Genomic DNA, 21,048 nt, shown 5'->3' on the forward strand with positions numbered 1-21,048 from the left:
TATAACTAAAACTAAATCAATATTTGCTGTCAAAATTAACACTGATGAGCAGCTGTTCAGGGTCTGTTAAACGACCTTAATGTCACATCATCTTGTAATTGCAGCCCCTAACAGGCTGTCTAAACATTTTTGACACTTTTATTTTTAACATATCATAAAGGGGAGGGGGGGGGGGGGGGGGGGCAAAACAAATATGGCCAAATTTTGGATGCCTTTTAATTTGTTCTGTTTAACAATTAAATACATCTTTGGGTTTCAGTGGTAAATGTTGAACTCATCAGCTTAAACAGAACAGGCCTCACCTAAAGGTCCAGTTTATTAGCTGTTCCAAACCTTTTGATCACACCATGTGATCTACACCAGCAGGTGAACTGTAGCTCTTCACATCGTTTCATTTTTCAGCTAAAACCACAGGAATAGCTCCTACATGAACCCTGAGGGGAGATAGTTTTGTCATCTAGATTTATGGTGACTATAAAACTGTGTTTGTACATGTGGACTGTAATGTTTCAGCTTTGTTTGCGAATGTCATGTCAGATTATTTTGGGATATTGAAGTTTCCTTCTTTCCATTTGGAGCCACAAACATGGCAAGTTGCTATAAACAGACTGAACTTTCTCAGTTCGACTCACACTCATCCTGCCCTTGACATTTTGGATATTCTGACTTGTAGGTGACCACTGTGGATTTGGCTTTTTTTTTTTTTTTTTTTTTTTGTTTCCCTTTCTTTTCTAACCAAATAAACTGTGACAAAAACCTATGATGAAGAGTATCTAGCCTGGATCTCTGATTAACAGAGTGAACAGCAGCTCCCCTCATTGCTGTTATGGCACTGAAGGCTCTGAGCCAGACCATCCAAATGCTGACGTCACCCCCACCCCAGCCCCCCCAGCCCACTTCTGTGCACTGCAACTAGCAGGAGGGGAGGGATGGAGAGAATAAAGTGATTGGTTTACCGACCCCCTTCTCCATGACACATCATGAAAATAAAAGTGCCGGAGGCCTAAATTATCACATTCACCTTAACCGTGCACTCTCAGATGTTGTTTTAGAGACGAATCCAAACCAGCAGTTCTGCCTGTGGCTAACAGGCCTCCTGACCACAATGTCTGGATAAATAAATAAACAAAGTGAGGACAAAGGTCACCATAAGTTTCAGGATTTATTTATTTTTTTAACAACATAGGTTTTCCGCACATTTTTTCAGTTCCGGTGACCGAATGGAAAGTTGTACTGCTGTGTTTTTGAGTGTTCTGCTACCTGGTTTCTTCTGCTGGTTAAAATGTAAGAGCAGCACATAAAGGAAATTTTGCAATCTATGTAATGGCAGCTACAAATGAATCCTTAAATCTGTGAATGAATGCACTTACTATTATACCCCCGCACCCCCCCCCCCCCCCCTTTTTTTTTTGTTCTTACAAACATAGTTCCTTTATTTTTTTTTTCTTCTTGACCTCACACTTGTAGGATCACTGACGTGGACAACAGAGCTGCTCTCACATGAAAATATTTTCCTGAAATAAATAAAAGATTAAGTGCCACACCTAGTGGCAGAAGGGGGTAGAGCATTTACAACTGGGATTCCACGGGGTCAGAAAACCTCACCAGAAACAGTAGTTTGTAGACGGCCACATTTATGCGCTGTGATTCTTCTACCTGAAGCCCTCTGTGACGAACTCTAATACATCCATCGTCATTTGTAATCACTCCGCGCGCTCATCTGCAGGGGAGCCAGCAGTCTGAATGTCACAGAGGGGAGTGGATGAATACCAGCTCGACCTCACGCCTTTCCCCACGAGGTAAGACGCTTCTCACCGAAGGGAGAGGCTGACCAGCTCGGATGTTTCCCTTGATGAGGTCACGTGGGTCAGTGTGGAAGGCCCGGTATGAAGGGAAGAGGGAAAAAACCCCAGAAATCATTGAATGATTGATCCAAGTTCCACAATTACAGCCTATCCAACGATTAGCATTAATTTCCGGGGGGTGGAATGAAATAGGCGTGACGATATGGTTGACTTTACCCACGCTATTGCCATAGATTATGCTGATAATTACTTTTTTTGTGGGGCGAACCTCAAATTATTAAATAGGGCTATCGTCAGTGGAATAAAGTTGAACCGAGATAGATTGGCTGTGCAGCAATTATATCTCCAGTTGAGAGGAGTCAAAAACTTTGATTTGAAACTTCTACTAAGACGTGCACAAGGAGGGAAGGGCCGTGTTTGGATGAAAATTTGGGTCCTAAATAAAATATTTAAGAACATTCTGGTTGTTCCGCACAAAACAAATATGCCCATATTTATACGAACTGCAGTTCTATTATCCCTAAAAGAATACATCAACTCTTTTCTTCTTGAATGACGTTCCAGCTTTTTTTTTTTTTTAAAGCTCACTAGGACCCAGAGGCAACCTTGGATCGGCCAGTGTGGCTGAGTGCGCGCTAAGGGCTGGGGGGTGGGGTGGGGGGGGGGGGGGGGGTTCAAGAAATGTCATCTTCAACATCTGAAATAAGGAGAAACACACAACTCCAAATCTCCACACGTGACAGCGACACGGCGCTTATATTTGGAAAAAGGCAGCAAGCATCAGGACCAGTCGGGAGTCCAAGTCACCACAGCTCAATCGCAGCAGCGCGCAAAACGCAGACTCACTCACCGGCTCTCGTTTTACGCTTTCAAACAAGCAACACATGTGTTTCTGCTGGACGCGAAGTGGACAAGCCCAAGTGAGGAAACGCAGGTAAACGGAATCTAAGCTCCGCATTTTTTTTCTCTCTCTCCTTTTTTTTAACAGAGAGGAGGAAAGGACCCCTCTCCTCCCCTCCTTTACAGCTACCACCTTTTTCCTCCTCCTCGGACCTCTGTTCTCTTCTGGAGACACAAGTTTCTGACACACAGAGAGAGGGATGCTGCATGTTGCCCAGCCGCACTTGCACTCAGAGGTGGGAACCTGAAAGTGGACCGGAGCGGAATTGCACCTAATCCTATCAAAGGTACACAGAATCACGTTATCTCACGGAGCGTTTTTTTTTTTTTTTTTTTTTTGGCAACCATTATTTTTTTTATTTTTTATTTTTTGAAGAAGGGGTACCCTTTGAGCTTTACATTTGCGATTGTTCCAACACATAAACACACAGAAGAGCTCTTCGGTTTGGGGTTTCAATGCATTTTTCTTTCATCCCCACGCATCATTGTTTAGGAAGGTGTTGATTTCGTTACATGGTATCACAGTAACTTCCTTTGTCATTCTTCCCTCAGCGCACGGACACTTTTACTGAGTGAGGATCAGCGCGCTCCATAAAATGATCCCAGTCGGCGACTTGATACAATGTCGCATCTCGTCTGATGTGTGACACATTTGATGACCAACTAAAGAAACTGGAGGAGGACATTATAAAGAATTTGAATTTTTAACTGGAGTCCGAGCTACACACCGCCGTCCAGATGCAGTTTCGACTCTTCTCATTTGCCCTGATCATATTGAACTGTATGGAGTACAGCAACTGTCAGGCGCCGTCGCACCGCTGGAGGAGAAACAAAAGAGGTAACAATAAGGTTACATTATTAGAGCAGTAGCCACAGAGTCACTTTAAAAGCTTCCTAAAGAGTTTGCGTGTGTGTCAGGGGAGGCAACTGTCCTAAACAAGGTTGCTCACATACTCTTTAAAAGTCCTCCTCTCTCCTACTTGTAGCCTGTGTATACATTATGCAGTGCGCACAAAACGGGTGGAAAGTTGGGTTTTTTGTTGTTGTTGTTGTTTTTTAAATCTAAATTTTATTTTAAACACACGCAGCTTAGAGCTGCCGATCCAACCAAGGCTGATTCAGGAACATTCCGGAAACCCATGCAGAAAGAAAAAATGTTATTTAAGCTACAACTCAGTGTTACAGCATTTGATGTAACCCAGTAACCTCTCGAAAATACGATTTTCCACATAATTTGATGATTTCAGAGCCGGTAACTAGTGCGTAAAATGTGCGCAAAATTGGCCACGCGCATCCAGAATGAGTAAGAATGCAGGTTGCGTGAGCGAACTGGCTACATGTTAATTCAAGGTATGTTACGGTAACAGAAAAGGTGCGCTATATTAGTGACACGGAAAAGGCTGAAAATAAATAAACAACCTTAGTGCGGTCGGTCTGTTGAGAGCGGAGGTAAGTTATTCAGTGATACGGAATCCCCATCCTCAGACTTATGAATTGCACATCTCAACCCCCTAAGCTGGTTTTAATTGATCTCATAACCACTTTGAACAGTTGGTAGGAAACGCGCATAACAATCGCTCAGCAGAGGCGCAGGAGCTGAGAAGGGGGGGGGGGGATCAGCACCTTTGTAAATACCACTCTATACTCTGAATGAATGAGGACCCAGCCGGATTAGGAAAGTGGCCCCCGCGGAGCCCTCCTCAGACTTGTGACATAACACATCACCAAGATCCTTTAAGGGTGACCGTGAGAGGCGATTTGGTCCGGTTTGCGTACGGCGCTAGCAGCCATTGCCCGAAAGGTAGGACAGTACAAAAACTCATTTAAAGTCAAGCGGAGAGAGAGAGAGGGGGTCTTGTAAATTGGAGGGCAATCACAGATTTAATCATATGCGCTGCGTGCCAGGGGGAACCTCCACACGCTGCAAGCCCTCCACTGCCCATCTGCAAATAATCAGGCAGTCACTGCGGGGTACTGGCACACACACGTTTTTCAGCCCCTCTCTGTGTGTTTCTTTCTCTGTGCACTGTGTGATTTTTAGATAGCACATAAGACACTGAATGCCATATCCGTAGTAAGAGCTGTCTTTCACTTTTAAGAACTGCTTTAATCATCAGGGTTGGATGGTCAAGCAGCAAATCCAGCGATGTACATTTGTCTTTGGGTGCCTCTTTATCTGTGTGCTGTCTGTATATGAGGGAGAGTTACAGAGAGATGGGGGAGGTAGGGGGGTGAAGGTGGTGGTGGTGGGGTAACCAGTAGGGATGAGATCAAAAGGTTAACTTACACATTTGACCTCGAGAACAGCTTCAGGCTGAGGACGATAAGCTACACATTGTTACCGCTTGCTCTCAGAACGGATGTTACGCTTGTCAAACTAACCCCACGCAAATATGTGCAGGTTTGGCCTTTTACTGTAATGTTGAAAGTATATGTGTGTGAGTGTGTATCTGGTTTTGGAGGTGGGGGGGGGCATACAGCAAACTGCCATTCTAGCAAGCAGTGGGCAGTCGGCCAAGTATTCAGTATTTGCTTCCTTTCTTTCTTTATCACGGTTATATTGAGAGAAGCATGTGTAAGAGATCATTGTCCAATAGGCCCAGAAATGCTTGAATATTTTTGTAGCCCTCAAGGTTCCTGTGACAGCTTTATATACAGCCTGTCTGGCATGCGCGGGGAGCTATCCAAACTGTTCAGGAGTGTTGAGACCCAGACACGTTTGATACTCAATTTGGCTGCACTCCGATCCCCAGGCGAAACTGCTTTAAGCGGAATAAAGCACATCCTGCATAATTTACCAAACACTGATGAAAAATAAACCCAAAAGTTTTCTGCCACTGATATGCTGTGGAACATGTAGCCACGCAGCTGAGTGAGGTGTAAGGAAAGGAGATGCCATGGTAATGAGGGAGGATGTTAAGGCGTAAAACTGCTGTTGCATGTGACCCCAGCGCGGTCAAGATTGGGATCTTTGTGTGGTTTCTGGGCTGGTCTGGTGTTGCTCACACACATTGCATGGCAAGAACAAGCCTCCCATTTGACTGTGGCAATTGTACATATATATTTTTTAAAATGCAAAACAGATGACATATTAAATTTACACCTCCTTACCCCCTATCCTGCCCACTAGAAACAGGAAAATAATGCCAATGAGCCCTGCTATGATATCATAGCTAGACACAAGGGTATTACTTTTCATTTTTATTCTCTGGCTAATGATGCCACCTGCTGACTCCATAAAATCAGGCTCGAGTAGGAGCGCTGCCTGAAGGAACAGGGATACACAGTGGGGCCCTAAGCCGTTTAAACAGGTAATGAATAGATAATAGCAGTCGAGAGTGGTGAAAAGTTGCCATGTGATACCGTTAACCCCTTCTGCATCATTCCAGAAATCCCAAATTTGAATTCCCAGCAGGCCACAGCATGTTTCAGATCAGATTCAGCTGTTACTCAACTGTGTTCCCAGATGCTTTTTAATTTTTTCCCCCCCTTTTTTTCTAAGGACCTTGCAGAGTAGCAGGGTGGAGGGGGTGAGGCCAGAGATGCATGACACTTTGTACTACTTGTGACAGTTAGCAACAAGGGTGGTGTGTGGGGTATGTTTCAGATGCCAGAAATCACAGTTTGTTGCTGAAAAAGCCCCTCTTTCATCAAAGATTCATGTAAGGAGTGAAAACATGATACTCTCAGCTATTGGACTCTTCTTAATTGATTCTGTGGTTTACTTTGATAATACAGCAAAAAAAACCAAAAAGCGAGTCAGATGCAGTTTTCTTTTTTTTTTTTAAGATGCAGTTAAGCTACTGACACAGTGCTTTCTAAGCCCTGCGAGTCAAGCCTGTGTGTGCTGAAAGCTCACACAAAGTCCCAGGTTTGTGGGTGTAAGTGTTAATGTTGGAACACGGTGCTTCAGCGTAATATAATATGTTGATTAAGTGCCTAAGGGGAATGAGAGGGAACACTCCAAGAAGCTGCTTTTAAACCAGCCTTGCTAGTCTCGCCTCTGGAAAAAGTGAAAAAGCCCTGCAGATGGCATGTCTGTTAACAAGACCTTCTCACATGATGCCACTCTAATCCAGGTGATGTTAGCACTGCATCCTTTTTTATTTTTACTTTTTCCATGTCTAACACTCAAAAGTGTGTTTTTCATTCATGCGAGGCGCACGATTGGTCTCCTTAGGGAAAGGTGGAAAAGCCATCGGATCTGATCTCAACAGCCTTAGTCCTCCCTCCTTCTTGCCATCCTTGGAGGTTGTGCAGGCTGAAGAGAGGAGGGGGCTTTTTAGGGGATGAGGAAGGCATATTTAAGCAGATCAGCTGGAAGTGGCTGAATGTGAACAGCATCACCTGAGAGGGATTACGGCGAGCTGAGTCTTGACCTGAGCTCAAGCTCCAGCGTCAAGGAACAGAGCTCTGTCTTTTCTCTCCCAGGCCCCATCAGCCAAGCTTCGATAAGTGTAAATCTTTGTGTGTGTGTGTGTGTGTGTGTGTGTGTGTGTGTGTGTGTGTGTGTGTGTGTGTGTGTGTGTGTGAGAGGGAGAAAGCGAGAGAGAGAGAAAGAGTATTGGGAAATACACAGACAGCCTGCAGGTGCATGTTCCCAATGATCAAGAGTCCACAACATGTATACTCTCCCTTCACCCACTCCAGCTTCTCAACCAATCATGTTCACCGTCTGTCTTGGGGATTATCATGGCCATTAAGGACAATGATTCACTTATGCGCTGTATTGATAAATCACATTAGTCTGACCCAGCCTCCGATCTCTGTCGAAAGACTAGCTCCTTGTTTGACCTGCACGTCGATCCCGGCCTGTAGTGCAGCTCCTGCTCCGAGTCTCAGCGGTATCAGGTGAAGCCAGTGAAAGGCTCCTCAGTGCACTCGTGCCATGCTACACTGCCGAAAACCCCAGCAAGAGGAAAAAACATGCAGTGGCATGAACTTTCTTCTGTAGGGAAACACAGATCTGGATTCTTTTGGGGCCCAACATGACAAAGCAGGATGAACTGATCTACTTTTTCATTGTTTTAGCATCTGAAAATTCAATAAGTCCTAATGAACGAATTGAGTTAGATGACTAACCTATACACAGTGTTTTTTTGTTGTTGAGAATGAGACAGGGAGGTGGGAGATGTATTTATATTCATTGATCAACTTCTTGTGTCTCCACAGATTCAGGCCTCCCCCCCACCCTTTTTTTTTTTTTTGATAGGGAGGCTGGGTGGGAGGTGGGGGGTACACTTGGGGATCTTCCTTTCCAACTTGAATCACTGTCATCAGAGGATCCCATATACTGGCAAAGCTAAATGCCAAACAGATGTTTTTCATTTTAGGCAACATTTTACCACACTGTAAAAAAATCATTTTTTTCGGAAATATGAAATAAAATAAATCTATTATATAAAATATTATAATACATGCCATGTTTCCTCACGGTGACTGGAGCCTCTGAGCAGCAGACAAAAACTACAGTGTCTGTCCATGGTGTGAGGGCGTCCTTTTTTTTTTTTGCAACCCTCACCTATGCCTGTTCCCTCAAATGCTCACTCCCCCACAGCAGTTACACCTTAATATGTTTCCTTATAAAGCTTCTAAATATGACCAGCCAATTTGGTCCAATTCTCTCAAGTTTATTGGGCAGTAAAAGATTCTAATGTTAGGAATAATTTCTAAGTGCCACACATAAAACAACAAAACAAAAGGAGCATTTAAATAAAAAGACTCACACAAGGTCCTTCTGGGTAGGAGAGCTACCCAGAGCCGGAGATGGGGCCCCTCAAGCTCACACCAAAATGCGCTTCCAGACTGCTTACCTCTCACATTACTAATACACACCTTTAAAACAATCCAGTGAAGATCTGTTTAGAGGTAATGATGTGAACACAACAGGCATCTATTGTGTTTTTTTTTTCCTCAATGAATCTAATCAGGGGAATTGTTAAAATGAGCCATTTCCCCTTTGCGTTACACAAAACAAAGCATCAAAATTAGGTTTAACTAGCTGGACATTTTAGGAAACGTGTTCATTCACACGGGAGTTAGATAATTCTGGTGCCAGCAGCCAGTTAGCTTAGTCTAGTGTGAATACTGAAAACCGCCAGTCTGACTCTTTCCAGAGGTAACAAAAACCAAAACGGAAAGCTCACTAATTAACACAGTGCAATTTGTTTAACTCACTACAGAAAGTGTAAAAACAACCAGTTAAATTCTGCACTTTATCACACTGTTAAACTGCAGTAAACTGCTGCACTTGGATTTGCTAGCATGAAACAGTCTAGTTTATTTCTGCTAAATATGTATATATGGCATTCTATAAAGTTCCTACAATAATCTCCACAAGCAATTTATCTCTTTAAAATTGGTAAAATACTATAAAATATTTATGTACTGTTTTATTAGCTAACTGCTGCTATATGCTAATAAGTGGACGTAACAGCAATAGCTAATGTTCTTGTTGCTCTCGTGGCAAAAAAAGAAAAAAGTGTTGAGCTGTTCTTATAATTTGTATCTAATTTGTTTAATCAATCAAAAACTCAGGTGTAACAATAACATTTTTCTTCTTTACATGGTGGCTATTTACATAGCTCCCTGTTTCAAATTATTACATTAAGTTAAGCTAGCTTTAAGCTAGCTTGCTTCTGATGATCAGTTTCATGCTAAATATACAAGTATTAAAAATCATAAGTACATTTGACAAAGCTATGCTTTTGGAAACAAAAAAATGTTATTTTAAGTCCATGAATGCGTAACTTACAAAAAAATTTTTAATAAGCATAGCAAAAAAATAAAAAAATGGCTGCAACTTTTTAAGCATACAACTTGTTAAACCAATCTATATGACAGGGTAATGACTGAATTTCCTACATGTCCTGCCAACATAATATAATGGAATATTAAGCACATTTAGCATGTTGTGTGCTTTTCTTACACCAATATGTGAAATGTTTAGGGTTAAGGTGCCCTAATTCAACATTACACAGTATAAAATGACAAGCTAAAAAACACACAAAATGTCTTAAGGAAACTGATGTGTCCACAATATGCCATTTTTTGATAGTAGGCTGGCCCTAATCGTTGAGACGACATGTACAGATTTAACGACCCTCGAGCCCTTAGAAGGAAGATTGTGTAATATTTCTAGAAAAAGCCACACTCAGTATGTGCTCTTGTTTACCATATCGATGTGATCTTTTGTGTGCGTGTTGACTAGTACCTACTTTGCATCGATCTGCAAAGCCCGGAAATCTGAAACTCAAGGAGGCCCCTTGAGAAAGTAAACCAGCATGTACAGAAAGAAACAAACACACACACACACACACACCAACACACACAGATACACACTGACTCAAGTTTGGTGCTAAGGGCTGCTTGTCTCAGTGCCTGTTAGAATGGCTCTAACAAGAGGGAGGCATGGGGCGCTCTGATTGCTACCCCGGTGCCCACCCCTTAACACTCGACAGATGGATAAGACCCCCCCCACCCCACCCTTTTATGAGACCTCTAATTATGCTTACATGCCACATCAAAATAAAGCTCAGCATGCAATGCCTTTGGTATGGAGAGGAAGTGAGCTGGTCAGATGCAGTAAAGCGTCTCTACGGAGCTCGCCTGTAATTTGGTGGCCCAAGTTTGGACATGGAGAGGTAAAGGAAAAGGTGCTGCAGCCCCCACTGTCGCCTGCTGACTGAGTGAACTACACCCATCTGGGAAGCACTGTTGCCAGCTCCTCAGTAACGAAAGTAGCTATTGGCTGTCTAAAAGTTGCTAGAAGTCGCTATATGACGTCACCATCTAATTTGCATAATTGGTCATTTGCATGTAGTTGTAATCAAGGCTGTAGGAGAGATGAATAACATCAGACAAGTGAAGAAAAAAACATCCTACATATGTTTAAAATTACAAATGAACTTCATAAAATAATTTCATGACTTTAATGCTTTGCCTAGACCCACATTACATAATTTAATAATTTTGTCCCGTATTATTTAATGTTAGAATATCAAATTTAACAAAAACACTTATGTGGGGTGCGACTGCTAGCTCTAGCTCTACGTTCAACCCTCTTCCTTTATCTTCATACTCTCAGTGTCAAAGCAAGGGGGAGGGGGTCCTCTTTGTCAAAGCGAGACTCAGGGGGGAGGGGGGCTCAGTAAATCCACCAGCTGCATCACGGAAGACCCACTTCCGCTATGAAGGTCAAGGTATGGCGGCACCCTCTTGCCTGCAACCAGGTACTCTTGGGATCTGGGCGATGCCAAATCATATGAGGGGATGCAGTAAGAAGGCTGTATGCACACAAAACACTGCGACAGCGGAGGATTTCAGGTTTCCGGTCTATCTCCTAAACTCGCCAAAAGTCGCCAACGTCACCGGAAAAAGTCGCTAAACTTGTTGCTAGTCGCTTTTTGGAAAAAAAGTCACGAGGGTGTCTGAAAAGTTGCTAAATCTAGTGAAAAAGTCGATACGTTGGCAACACTGCTGGGGAGTGGCATTGACGTGGTTTATTTAAACTTTATCTAAGAATACTCGATAAAGCTTTTCTTGCAGTTTCTGAAAGTGGTTTGCCAATATCATCATATACTGTGTGAAAGACAAAGAAAACGCACTTTCAAATACATGTTAACGTGACAAGATATTTTACCCCTCACCCTTGATGCATTTTTGGCGGGGACTGTAAGCAGCCTCTGTTATGGTTTTGGCTGAGGTTGAGGTTAATGTTGGTAATTGGGCACCTTCAGACTAAATAAGGACTTGCTTGTGGAATTAGGCTTGGACTAGTTGAGACAAGAACCTTGAATGATACAATGTGTAAGGCTTATACTGGATTTTTTTTTTTTTGTTTCTTTGGTTTTGTTTTCCTGGCCATGGAGCTGTGTTCAGGCTGGCCTCTGCTTCTATCATCTAACTCTCAGGCCTTGCGGTGTGAGGACGGAAAGGCCCATAGCTGCCTGTGGAGTGCAGAAGCACCCGGTGTGTTTTTAATCAGGAACAGGGCTGGGAGTCATTACTCTGCCTTGATGCTTAGCTCATTGTCTCTCTGAATCCCTCTGTGGTGAGAGAGGAAGGCAGGGGACGAAGAGGAGGAAACAGACTGAGGGCATGTCAGATTTAAAAAGGTCTTAGAGGGTCATCCCGTGTAGACTTATGAGGTCAGAACAGAAGGAGCAAAGCGGAATGATGGGAAGTGATAGTGCAAGACAGAGGAAGGACTGGACAAGATGTGCGTCTGTCTCTTATCAGAGCAAAGCAATAAGATTGTAGATCAATCTTTTAATGGAAGCTATAGTAGCAGCAACATTAGCCTGAAGGCAGTGGAGTGTGTTTCTTCTCCTGTCAGATTTATTCATTCTCACACCCCAATACTTGTCGCTCAGCTTGATGAGCTGTGTGATTACATCTGAGATAACAGAGCACCTCTGTGTGGCTCTAAACTCCTAGCTAACACTGGCTAGCATCCTAGCTGTCAAGCTGTAAGGATGTTAGCTTTGAATCTGAGCTGACTGCAGTGCTTGAGCTTGGAAAAACAACACAGCTGTTTTGTAAATGTAATTGTTGGAAAAAGGGTGTTTATTTTTTCATTTTACCTGACCTCCCCCTGAGCCTTCTCAGATGACAGTGTTTTATTTTATTTATGTTTATTTTATCAGAATTGACATTTTTTTGGAATATACAGCGTTATTCTTTAACTATAATGTTTTAACTATGCCTCTAATATCTGTTCTCTTTTGGAAATGGGTGCGCCCAATGAAGGATGCCCTTCGCATCCTTAACCAGCCAATCAGCATCCATTGGCAGTGTGCTTGCATTTTATTAGTAAAATCACCTTTGTAAGAAAAACTAAACGACATTAGTATTGTTTCGATTCAATCCTAATATCTAATTGATACAAAAGTTGAAAAAGTAAAATAAAAGTTGTGATTGTTTTGTCTAGAAGCAGATGTAAATAATTATTTTAGCTATTAAGCTCCATTCACTCATTCTCATTGACTATCCCTGTAGCAGCCTGCAGGTGATTTTGCCAGTTTTCATAAAACAGCTTTGCTAGCAGTTGATCTGCAGATGGAATCGGTTGTGGGGTTCTTCCTGTTCCTTCCTTTCATAGGTCCTTGACATACACACTGTGTGACTGCTGTACATAAAAAGGTTTAAAGAAGTGCATCAAAGCAATTTACCACAGATTCTGGGATTAAACTTTATCTTTGGTTGGACTAGTTGTGAAAAACATGATTTATTTTTATTTCTTAATAATTTTGTTTCTTGTTTGGGTTAAGAATGTCTGATTAAATAATTAGATAGAAAATTTGAATTCTATCTGAAGGCCACCAGATGGCAATAACTGTGGTTGCTAAATAACTTCCAGACCTACAGAAGTTTATGGGAAATTGGCTTTCTGTCTTGACTTCTGTAAACACATTCTTGATGGGTTTATGGGCTCACTCACCTGTTTTGGGATATACTGAATAAAAAAAAAAATTAAGTCTATTTTGTAAATCTTTGTCACGCTGTGTTTCAAAAAGCAGGATTATCTTTCCTCACTGGCTGATGACTTGTGATTGACAAGTCACTGGCCAATAACTGGGCCCTCCTTATGACATCTGTTTTGTTTTAAAAAAAACAAGATGAGGCCAGTGAAAATGCTAATCTTGAGCCTTTAAAGTGAGACTTCAGAAACCAGTGAATGATACATCTTTTTTTTTTTTACTCTTTATGAATTATGCACAAGGAGAAGGGAGTTACAGCAATAGAAGAAACAGGAACAAAAGAGTGTATATTTCTTTACAACACTGATATCAATGTGAACCTAATATACAGATGGCATGTAACAACCAACAATCCTCGTTTGTGCAGACCCTGAAATATGACCTATAGCGTTTCCAAAATGAGCGCTCCAACACGTGACTTTGCATGTCATGTGATCGTGTCCGTGGGTAATGTTGCTGTAGAGGAAGGTACATATAAAGCGCTTGAGTGCTGAAGTACAGTAGTAAAGTGCTATATAAGAACCAGTCTACTGATTGTTTAACTTCTCTGGTTGCTTCTAATGCCATTTAGTCCGCGTAGACTTTTCAGACATCTGAGGAAATCCACATTTACGTATTTTTTCAGGATCTGCCATAGAAATCCAAACACGTTATTCACATGCACTTTCATGTACGGCCGCTAGAGGTCGCTTAATTTTATTTTAAAACGTAGATATTAGTCGCGAAAGGTGCCGGCAGAAAGCACCAATGAGGTCGTTTTCTAAAGGAGGACAGATTCGTAACAACAGTACAGAAACTTTAATCCAATGTCAGAAAGGAAGCAATTTGCTTTAAACGGTAGCCGTGGCAGGAAGTGCGTGCCTTTTCACACATGTGCAGACCAAATCTGCTTTCAGGTACGGATCAGGTATAGTGACAGTCAACATAAAAACCAACATGCTAGCAAAGAGTTGCTTGCTGTGTAGACTTTCCAGCTATCTGGGTAAATCATTAGCGATCAGTTGGAGTTGTGTTAAGTCTCATAATGCTAAGTCCTTTTTGATATATGCGACACTTAAGCTGCTAATGGCAGTGCTCACTAACTTTTTATGCCAGGTAGATTGCATTCAGTTATTTACTTTTTTGCTTTGCTTAAAAAGAAGGACTGTGTCATCCAGTAGCAGTGCGGTCCACTGTTAATCTAAAACATTGATTAGAGCAGCTTCAGTGTAAGCATTGCAGGAGTAAGGGTCTATAAAAAGTTTGGTTCCTACAGTCTAAGCGGGCCACACTCAGACTGGATGTCCTCATTGCTGACGCCTCTTCTGATCAGCCTTTTTTTTTTCTCAGTGGACCTGACATCTACTCAGTCAGGTTGCTCTATTCTCCACACCTCTCAGTCAAATCTACACTTTGGGTAATGCTTTCTGTCACTGAATAAGATGCAGTTTGTTTCCCAGAATGGGCACAGCTCTGTTCACTGTAATATTGAGCATTTTGTGTTGTATTATGGCTGTGGGCATTTTTGTCACTGTTTGTCTTGTTGTTTATGTCTGTGTTGACTAAAGTCAATATATGTTTTTGGAATATTTTTCCCCTGGCTGCATGCCACATGGGACACAGATCCACAAGAGAGTGAAAGTCTAATTGTGGGAAAAAATTTTTAAGCTGTTATGATTTTAATGCAGCACAGTTTTATGTTGCGCCTTGTCAAACAACACATCAATTGCGGTGGCTGCCTTTGACTTTTCTTTCTCCATTAGGGTTTCTCACTAATCTTGTTTTAGGATCCAGACAATGAAACACGACTGTGGTAAAGACAAATGCTGGACAGAAAAGTATAAAGCTTCAAAAGGAAAAAAAAAAAAAAAAAAGTAGTCCATTAACATTTCTCAGATTCCTTCAATCTTCCCCCCCCCCTCCCCTAGTTATACACTTGTGTTACATCTTGGCTGACTTCTCCTTAACTGGATATTATTTGAATTGGACTGGGGCCAGGTCTCAGGAGCATGCGGCCTTAGCTGTGTAAACAGCTGTCACCAGCAGGAGTCATAACTAATAGGTATCTGTGGACAAGGGTCATATGTAGTTTATATGTTTACCAGCTAATGGCTTTAGAGATGGTACTGCCTTGGTGCGGTAATGAACACTAGTGAAGTGTAATGGACAGCATGGGGCTGCTCGCCATCAGCAGTGAGCATGAGTGCACACATTTGCATTCAAATAGGAAGCCAGAAAAGTATAATATAAAGGAGAAATTGTATGACTTCAAAGTTTATTGGTTTTCTGCGGTGAGGAAGTGTTGAGTTTTTGGCACATGCAGCACTTTGGATACATGAGCATCCGATTTGTTCTCATCTGGAGTGGCAAACGATGTGGCGTGCAGGTTCAAGGCAGGTACAGCTCCACTCATGTGTCTCTGTTGCATGTAACGATAGAATCGACCAGCCTTTTACCACCCAGAGATTTGGATGGATGGCTTTGCTTCTTAAATCTTATCGCGACATCTAACGCATTCCTTAGAAGCTCATTTTTTTGGGGGGTGCAGCATTTAAACATGGAAGAACACGTGCAGGATTTGAGCTGTAAGAAAATTTGGCTCCAGTCATTGTTCATTTTGCCGTGCGCACGAGCTCCATTTTGCCCTGCAAAATAGGCTCATCCTTCATGAGTTATGAAAGTGTTTACTCCAAGGTTCTCTCAAAAGGCTCTATAGAAAAGAAACATGTACTCCTGAGGGCTCAGTCTGGCCTCTCGGAGCCAACACAAGCCGGTAGCTGTTAAGAAGTCTGGGCAGTGCCAACCATTCAGGTGCCGTTTTGTGGTGGTGTGAAAACACGAGGCCAGATGTGACCGAGGCACCTGCTGCAGGAGCAGGCAGCTCTCAACAAAACTGCACATCACATGCTTGAGAAGTACCTCAGATGAACTTCTCTTTAAAGAGTCTTTTTTTTTTTTTTTTTGTCTGTCTGCAGTGGTAATTAAGTTAAAGACGACTCAACTGGCAGCTTCAGTAAATGTAATATTAGAATTAATCTAAGATTCAACCCTCTAACAGCCTAAATGATCACATAATGCTGCGGCCATTGCTCTCATAGAAAACAGACCTCAGCGAAATGAGAAAACAAACACGGTTATGGTATTTTCCTGTGAAAAAGCTGATATTGGATCCACTCCAGGTTTTTGAGAGAAAAATGGCGCTTTGATGTTTAGGAGTTTTTTTTTTTCAGTGTCAGGCATCACGACTGAAAGTGAGACCAGGTCTTTGCCATTCGTCCCCTGTGGTGCTCTCCACTTTTGACCCTGGTGAGCACTTCAGATCTCCCTCTTTGGCCTCAGCGGGTGAACTGGGGGTGTGTGTGTGTGTGTGTGTGTGTGTGAGGTAGTATCTTGTTAAACCCTTAATAAGGCAGAACTTTGTAACAGCTGCTCATGTTCTTTTCTTTTTTAATGCTAAATGCTCCATTCATACCCATTCTATGAAAATTAAATTTCCCTTAGGTGGCAGTTCTTCGTTTGTGCTCCCGGCACACAGAACTTTGGTTACCCAAAAAAAAAAAAAAGAAAGAAAGAAATCACAAAACTCTCTGTGCTGCAAACAGCAAATGTCAAAGCTTTTAGTAACTGGCGGAATTATGGGAGTCCTAGCTGCTGGCAGTCTTTTCCTGGATCTAACACTCAGTTTACTTAACTCCTGAAAGCAGTTTTTGCTGCTTGTATTTTACTTTTCTCTACTCCTTTAAACTTCTACCCTTGTTCTTTCAGATGAAAAAAAATATATTTTTTGTTATTAAAGTTGCTTGATAGAATAATTACATATAAAACAGGTTACACAGCCACATCTTTGTGTAGACAATTAAAGTGATCTCTACTTTGACCTGCTCCAGCATTAAGATAAAGCTACCACAATGATGCATATTAATAAAAAGGACACTTCTGTTGCATAAGTACTTTTACTTTGAAAACTTTGAGAATATTTTGAAGATATGACTTTCGTACTTTATTATAAAGTCTCAAAATCAAGACCTTTACCTGGATGAATTATTATAAACCTTTGCACTTTGGTAGCCTCTTCTATTGTTGGCTTCAGTTAATGTCAATGCACTGAAATAATCTTGAATTTAAGTTAGGCTAAATGCTAATATTAAATAGACATATAAATTTGTGACATTTATATTTCTACTTTATATTTTTGAGGCAGTAGGTTTGTATAATTTTACAATACAGATGGAATTTACTGTACCTTCTCCTACTATTTACTAGCACCAATACCACTATTTACGACTTCCTCTACCTGCTAAACTTTACCAAAAAAAAAGCATGAAAGTAAGGAAGCAAATTTTTAAAGTAAACTATTGAGCTTTGATACCGCAGTGATGGCACATTCTTATATTTTTATTTCCAAGTTTCACGTTTACCAGTTCAATGATCCATCCAGCTTTTTCTACTTATGTAGAAATAAAAAATAATGGATTTTCCCAGCTTTGGCAGTCAACGATAGGAAGCAACAGAACTCTGAGTTTAGTCTGTTTTTGCGTGACACCTCGACAAAAGTTGATTATCTTCCATCTGGATCTCCAAAAATATGTTTCTGGTAGGTATGAAAAAGCTACGTCCAACTTTTTTTTTGTTTTTCAGATGTGTGAGCTCGAAGTGGAGATGAGTTTAGTTTAAGGTGATGACACATGAGGAGGGGAGCGTGAGCACGGGTTAGGGTGGGAGAGATGGAGCAGAAGCTACATTGGGTGCGAATATGCCAAGCGTACCCGACGTCTTTGTGATATCCTCGGTCGCCTCCTGTGCCGAGGGAAAACTCCACAGCCAAGACCCACCCAGCAGCATGTGTGTGTGTGTGTGAGTGAGTGAGTGAATTACTAGAATACCCACACGTTGAGCTACAGGTGTGAAAATTAGGTGTGAGGTTTATGTGTGATAAATTACCAACATGTGGGCTAATCGGAGCCGCTCCACCTTTTCCTCCACCCACCTTTTTCCTCCCAGCAATTCCGTCCTTTTCTGAGAACACATTTCTCCCACAGCTTGAGTGAATTTGAGGGAGTGTAAATATTGAAGTATACAAATTCCAAATCATTTCTTTTCTTTTGGGAATTGTTTCCTATTTTGCACTTTTTATGTTTCATCTGTAGTTGGTGCTTTTTTTTTTTTGGTCACTGTTTTAACACTGACTGTCAAGATAGATGTACAGAACTGTGCAAAAGTCTTGAGCCACCCCTCATTTCTTTCTATTTTGTTACAAAAATGGGAAATAGGTGCAGTGATTTATTGAAACATAAATTAAAAACAGAGTTTGTACAGTTCTAACAAGCTTGAAAGTCAATATTTGGTATGACCGCCTTTATTCTTCAGCGCAGCCTGGACTCTCTTATATTTCTTTAAGTAGTCTTCAGGAATAGTTCTCCAGACTTCCTGAAGGACATTCAAAGCTCTCCTTTGGATGTTTCTGCCTTTTTTTTTTTGTTCTGTTCTCTGTCAAGATGATCCCACACTGCTTCAATAATGCTGAGGTCTGGGCTCTGGGGAGGCCAATCCATGACTGATAGCACTCCATTGTGTGTTTTTCTATCCAGGTATGCTTTTACTCCTTTGGCAGTGTGTTTGGGATCATTGTCATGCTGAAAAATGAAGCTGTTGCCAATCAGATGCTTTCCAGATGGTACTGCATGGTGGATTAAAACCTGACGGTACTTCAGTACCAGAGCCTCCACTGTGTTTTACACATGGCCGTAGGCACTCGTTGTACTCTTTCCTGACCTCCGTACATATTGGCAATGAACTAAAAATGTCAAATTTGGATTCATCACACCGTCAGACCTTTTCCCATTGATTTTCAGTCCACTCCTTCTGTAATTTGGCATTCCTCCAGCCTTTTTTCCCTGTTTTCCTTCCTTAAGAATGGCTTCTTGATAGCCGCCCTTCCACTAAGTCCACTTCTGATGAGGCTTCAGCAAATAGTAGATGGATCACCTGAAAGGCCCAGTGCAACTCTCAGATCCTGTGTCAGGTCTTCACTGGATTTTTTCCTTTTTCTTAAGGCTATGACTTTCAGATACTGCTACTTCTTTTGCCCTCCACTTGTCCAGTTTCCCCATTTTCTTTAAGGGCACACTGCACACCATTCCAAGATATGCCAAGTTTTTAGCCAATGACTCTCTGGGAATCACCTTGTTGGTACAAAAATACAATTTTATGCCTGTCAAACTGCATTATCTTGGACATTTTCCATAGATTAAACTAATGAAATGGGAAGAAATTATGTGTTTTTGCGACAGGCTGCTGGTAACAAAGTGTCTAAAGATATGTAGCCTGTTATGTGTAGACATGACACTGGTTCATGCCTTGAGTTAGGAGCCTTTTTTTATGCTTGAATGGTTCATAGGTCAGTGTTTAGTGGCTTATCAAATAAAAAAAACATTCCTTCGACAATGGTCAGATACAAGGACAGGACTGAAAATGAGTGAAAAAGCAGCCAATGTCCAAACAAGAACTTGAAAGACCTTCAGAAAGTCTGGAGAACTATTGCTCCAGAGCGCTTTAAAAATTACAAGAAAGTCTGGCTCCTTGGAAGCAAAATATACAGAAATGAGGGGTGGCTCAAGACTTTTGCACAGTACTGAATTTTCAGGAGCAAGTGCCATCATTTGCAGTTAGTTTCATACATACGGTGCCATGTTTGAATCATGCAGTTTCATTTTATTTAAAAAAAAAAAACTGTTGTATTATGCGACCACGTCCTGGAAAATCGATCTAATCCTTTCCAAATGTGCTGTGCAGCACCTCTAGACTCTCACGAATAAAAACTATAAAATGATTTATTATGCTCCATATAGTTTTGCAACTAAAGGTCAATGTGTTTTTGGCACAGATTTTCAAAGTGGGCCATAATTTATCCAGTCTAGTCTTAAAAAAGCGTAAAAATATCCACATTCCATCACCTTACTGGTTTAAGGAACATTTTTGATATCAACAAAATCTGCAATATCCAAGTACTTGAACCTGACAATTTCCCTTGGCAACACTGTTAGTCTGGTGCGAGTTGCTGAAAATCGGTTGAAATAACTGGGATGTTTCACAAGAACATCATCACCTTTTTTTTTGAAACAGTGAATAAAGATGGACGAGTAGAAGAAATAGAGCCAGCAAGAAATGCAAACCACATGCTCATCTCCCAGTGCCTGTTTTAGAGGGTGATAAAGTCCATCCTCATGAGTCATCAATTAATTCCTGCAGTGCCCCCATGATTGAGTGCGACAAAATCCTTTTGCACCTGCAGTGGCCAGCCGTAGTTTAAGTGTATAAAACAAGTATTGCCAAGTGAATGAAAGGCAGATGCGAACCCATGCCAGGCAGCAGGCAGGTTGATTTTTTTTTTTTCTTTTCTTTTTCTTAAAAACAGCAGAGAAAGCATTCAGTGTGCATTAAGTTTGGAATATTTTGTGCATTCAATAGCGTCAAAGTGCTGCAATTAACACTACGTTGTTGGTTTTTTTTTTTCTGAAACCACTTTAAAGCTGTGCTGTAAATCTATAAAATACACCAAAAATAAAATGGACCCATAAATGTAGCATTCCTGACAAATACTTCTTAAAGTGTCACAACTCTTTTAGGATGGATTCCTTTTTTTTTTTTTTTGTACTCCACTGGAACAAAAGTTTAACATGATTAGAGGTTTCGCATTGTTTCACTGGATTGTTTAAATAATGTTGACACTGACTGCAAACAGATATTCTGTTATTTTCATAGCAAGGCAAAACTGTAAAACATTTATGGGACCGCAACCCACAATGAAGAGGCGATGCCGTTAGTTGACCACCACATCAAGGTCATTCTGTTTTTCCCTTCTTATATGACCGTGGAGCTTTCCA

General features: G+C 41.4%; 1 protein-coding gene across 1 annotated transcript in view; it reads left to right on the forward strand.

Annotated features, from left to right (window-relative positions):
- The first annotated feature begins 2,598 nt into the window (after window positions 1-2,598).
- The window catches only part of rspo2 (R-spondin 2), a 56,689-nt gene continuing 38,239 nt past the window's right edge, over window positions 2,599-21,048 (forward strand). The window contains exons 1-2 of the mRNA XM_030749207.1: window positions 2,599-2,992; window positions 3,258-3,543. Of these exons, the coding sequence (XP_030605067.1) occupies window positions 3,444-3,543 (100 nt within the window). The 5' untranslated portion in view covers window positions 2,599-2,992; window positions 3,258-3,443. The remainder of the gene's footprint in view (window positions 2,993-3,257; window positions 3,544-21,048) is intronic.

Source organism: Archocentrus centrarchus, chromosome 16, assembly GCF_007364275.1.
Source record: "Archocentrus centrarchus isolate MPI-CPG fArcCen1 chromosome 16, fArcCen1, whole genome shotgun sequence".
Classification (NCBI taxonomy): Eukaryota; Metazoa; Chordata; class Actinopteri; order Cichliformes; family Cichlidae; genus Archocentrus; species Archocentrus centrarchus.